Genomic DNA, 4,018 nt, shown 5'->3' on the forward strand with positions numbered 1-4,018 from the left:
AAGGAAAATATACATGCATGACCAAAAATAACAGGAAAAAAATCCAGCATGTGTGAGGATAAAAAGGGGACATTCACACTATATTGCAATGATGGTAAGTAGTGTTTGAAGCAAGAAATACATTATATTATCAAAGATTACATAAAAGAACATGTGATGCTAATAAAAGAAAAATATCTTACCTTAATATAGTCCTTCTGCAGGACCTGTATGATGGCAGAACAGGTCTCTGGGATAATGATCCCCAGAGCCTGGGGGGAGATGCCTGTCGAGAACTTAAGGTCCTGCAGGCTTCTCCCTGTGGCCAAATACCGCAAGGTAGCGACCAGCCTCTGCTCCGGAGTGATGGCTTGCCTCATGCAGGTATCCTGCCTGCTGATATAGGGGGTCAGCAAAGCCAACAAACGGTCAAAAACGGGGTCCGTCATCCGGAGAAAGTTCCTGAAATCCTCAGGATTATTCTCACGGATCTCACGGAGCAAAGGCATGTGACAGAACTGGTCACGCTGAAGCAACCAATTCTTGGTCCATGAACTCCTCCTCGCCCTGTTCATGGACTGGTCTTGGGCTGAAGAATAAACTACAGCACCAAGCACATACAATGCACGAGCTCGACGACGAGTACGTACAGGTAACATGGCTTCAAAACGGTCGGCTGGTCAGAACGCACTAAACAGAACGCACTGAAGAACAGCAAGGCCTGTGAAGAACGACCTGAAAATCAGGAACGAGCGGCCAATAAAACAAAGATTTCTCAATGCCAACTGACCAAACGCACTGAAAAGCAGATACAAACCTCACAAGCACAGACTGAACAACAGTTAAAACGAACTGAAAAATACGAGTCTCACAAGCGCGAATCGTCTCTCACCAAACTTCTACTAACACGAGATAAACACGAGATTAGCAGAAGGAGCCCAAAGGGTGTCGTACGGGCTATTGAACTTCCGTTTTATAGTCTCGTCGGACTTGGTGTACGTCACCGCGTACTAGGCTGTCGTACTTTTGTGTGGTCGTGTGTGTGTAAGTCCGTTCGTAAGAAAGTCTGCCGCAAGTCCGCCGAAGGTACGTCGGAAGTCTGTCAGACAGGCTGTCGGACTTTTGTAGACGAAAAGTCCGACCGTGTGTACGCGGCATAAGAGCTGAAAATATGCTCAGGTGTGAATGCAGCCTCAATATTTCTATGTTTCTATGTAAGGCATTCACTGATTTTGAAAGTTGGTAAAATAAGATGAAATAAAGGCTGGAATCCCGAAAAGCAGGATGTACGGGTTCTTTACAGTAAACAACGCCTCTTACTTATTTATTGGACAGTTATCTCAAAATTACACATATCTCAAAAGCCTCTGAACAAGCTGCCTCAGTCTCAGTCTTTTGTGTTGCAAGATGTGATGTGGTTACTAGAGCTTGAAGGAAATATTAACATCAACGACAATGTGCAACTATTTTAGGAAGAAACTAAGGAAACTGCATTTAGGCCAATGTCTATCTTGTGGGTGCTTTTTATTTGTCTTCACTATGGTCTTAAAATATTCCTCCTTGGACTGTGACCTGGATAATGCCATCCAAACTGGAGATCTGAATATTGCTCACTGTAGGGGACAATACTACAAGACCTTGAACCTGTCGACCAACGGTAGAAAGAACTGTTCTAAAATTATTGAAGGTGACTGGGATGAGGTAAGAAAGACTTTAATCGACAATTTGGATATTAAAAAAAGAAAAGTTATCATCAATGATACAGACTACATAAAACTAGGCAAAGACTGCACAACATTGAAAAAATTGAAGAAGTATGTTCTGTTTAGTCTGAGCGATGAAGAAAGACATTTCCCCATTGCCTACTCCATGGTGATCCATGAGGACATTGAAATGTTTGAGAGACTATTAAGATCAATTTATACTCCCCAGAATATTTACTGTGTGCATGTCGATCGGAAATCTCCAGACACTTTTCATCAGGCTGTGCAAGCCATAGCTTCCTGCTTTGACAATGTGTTTGTTGCATCTAAGTTGGAAAGGGTAGTCTATGCTTCATGGTCACGAGTCCAGGCTGATCTGAACTGCATGGAAGACTTACTGAATAGTACAGTAAAATGGAAATACCTTATCAATACCTGCGGAGCAGATTTCCCGTTGAAGACAAATGCTGAAATAGTCACAGCCTTAAAATTATTGAAGAGAAAAAACAGTATGGAGTCTGAACAACCACCTGCACATAAAAAAGTGAGATGGGAATATCACTACAATGTTACAGATTACGTTAAGAAGACTGGGGTTACGAAAAATCCACCACCCTTAAATGTGCCCATATTCAGTGGCAATGCATATATAGTGGTCACCAGAGAATTTGTGAAATCTTTGTTTAAAACAGACTTTGCAAGAGAATTTATAGACTGGGCAAAGGACACTTACAGTCCTGATGAGTTCCTCTGGGCTACACTTCACAGGGTTCCCTGGATGCCTGGATCTGTTCCCCAGCACAGAAAATATGACACATCCGATTTGAATGCACTAGCAAGGTTGGTGAAATGGGGAGGCCATGAAGGGGACATTAAGAAAGGAGCCCCTTATTCTGCATGTACTGGGAAGCACAGAAGAGATGTATGTGTGTATGGGACTGGGGATCTGCACTGGATGCTCCAGCAGCATCATTTCTTTGCCAACAAATTTGACCCAAAGGTAGATGATCATGCCATTCAGTGTTTGGAGGAGCATTTAAGGTTCAAGTCCTTCTATAGGAAGATGATGTAACAAATGCTGCTATTTTGTAAAAATAATTGACTATGTACACTTTGGGGGTTATTTACAAATGGCAAATCCACTTTGCACTACAAGTGCAAACTACAAGTGCAAAGTGCACTTGAAATTGCACTGAAAGTGCACTTGGAAGTACAGTAACTGTAGATCCGAGGGGGACATGCAAGGAAGATAAAAACAGCATTTTATCTTGCACATGATTGGATAATAAAATCAGCAGAACTTACCCTCATTTCAGATCGACCCCTCAGATTTACAGCGACTGCATTTCCAAGTGCACTGTCAGTGCTATTTCAAGTGCACTTTGCAATGGTAGTTTGCACTTGTAGTGCAAAGTGGATTTGCCTTTCATAAATAACCCCCTATGTATTGCACTGTGTGGAGTTCATTTGTAATATCGAATTCTCATCTCTTATCTTTGTGTTTAATGTGTTTTCTATTTAAATCAATAGAGGATTGTAGGAGTCTGAGTCAGACACGCAATGATACTGGAATAAGGCAAGTATCATTATGTGCTAACCTATTCCCAAGAAAGAGCAACAGATAGTTATTTTTAATGTGCCTAAAGTTAGGCCAGCCATAGATGGATCAAATCTCAGCCGATTTAGCAGGGGCCAGTCCATCTATGGGCAGCCGGGTCCAACGATCGACTTGAGTACAACAAGTCTTTCGGATTTACTGATGCTAGCAGTAAGCATTGTGTTCTGCCAGCCGCTAGAAATAAACATTGTGTTCTGCCAGCCGCTAGCAATAAGCATTGTGTTCTGCCAGCCACTAGCAGTAAGCATTGTGTTCTGCCAGCCGCTAACAGTAAGCATTATGTTCTACCAGTCGCTAGCAGTAAGCATTGTGTTCTGCCAGCCGCTAGCAGTAAGCATTGTGTTCTGCCAGCCACTAGCAGTAAGCATTGTGTTCTGCCAGCCGCTAACAGTAAGCATTATGTTCTACCAGTCGCTAGCAGTAAGCATTATGTTCTACCAGTCGCTAGCAGTAAGCATTGTGTTCTGCCAGCCGCTAGCAGTAAGCATTGTGTTCTGCCAGCCGCTAGCAGTAAGCATTGTGTTCTGCCAGCCGCTAGCAGTAAGCATTGTGTTCCTCACCAAAATACATATCAAGTCCTTGGAGTCACACACACACAAATGTGTGAGGTCCCCTGGAAATCCATACCAGATCCTTTCGGTTCTGGCAAAGATTTTAAGTGGGAATCCAAACAAAAATAAACAAAAAAATTTAGAGGTCCCCCTAAAAATCCATACCA

At 42.6% G+C, this 4,018-nt stretch overlaps 1 protein-coding gene across 1 annotated transcript; it reads left to right on the forward strand.

Moving 5' to 3' along the window:
* The first annotated feature begins 1,354 nt into the window (after window positions 1-1,354).
* On the forward strand, window positions 1,355-2,771 carry LOC141134454 (beta-1,3-galactosyl-O-glycosyl-glycoprotein beta-1,6-N-acetylglucosaminyltransferase 3-like). Its single transcript, XM_073623989.1, has one exon. It carries the CDS (start codon window positions 1,435-1,437, stop codon window positions 2,752-2,754), a length of 1,320 nt encoding a protein of 439 aa, XP_073480090.1. The 5' UTR covers window positions 1,355-1,434; the 3' UTR covers window positions 2,755-2,771.
* The last annotated feature ends 1,247 nt before the right edge of the window (window positions 2,772-4,018 follow it).

The sequence above is a fragment of the Aquarana catesbeiana genome, linkage group LG03, assembly GCF_042186555.1.
Source record: "Aquarana catesbeiana isolate 2022-GZ linkage group LG03, ASM4218655v1, whole genome shotgun sequence".
NCBI lineage: Eukaryota > Metazoa > Chordata > Amphibia > Anura > Ranidae > Aquarana > Aquarana catesbeiana.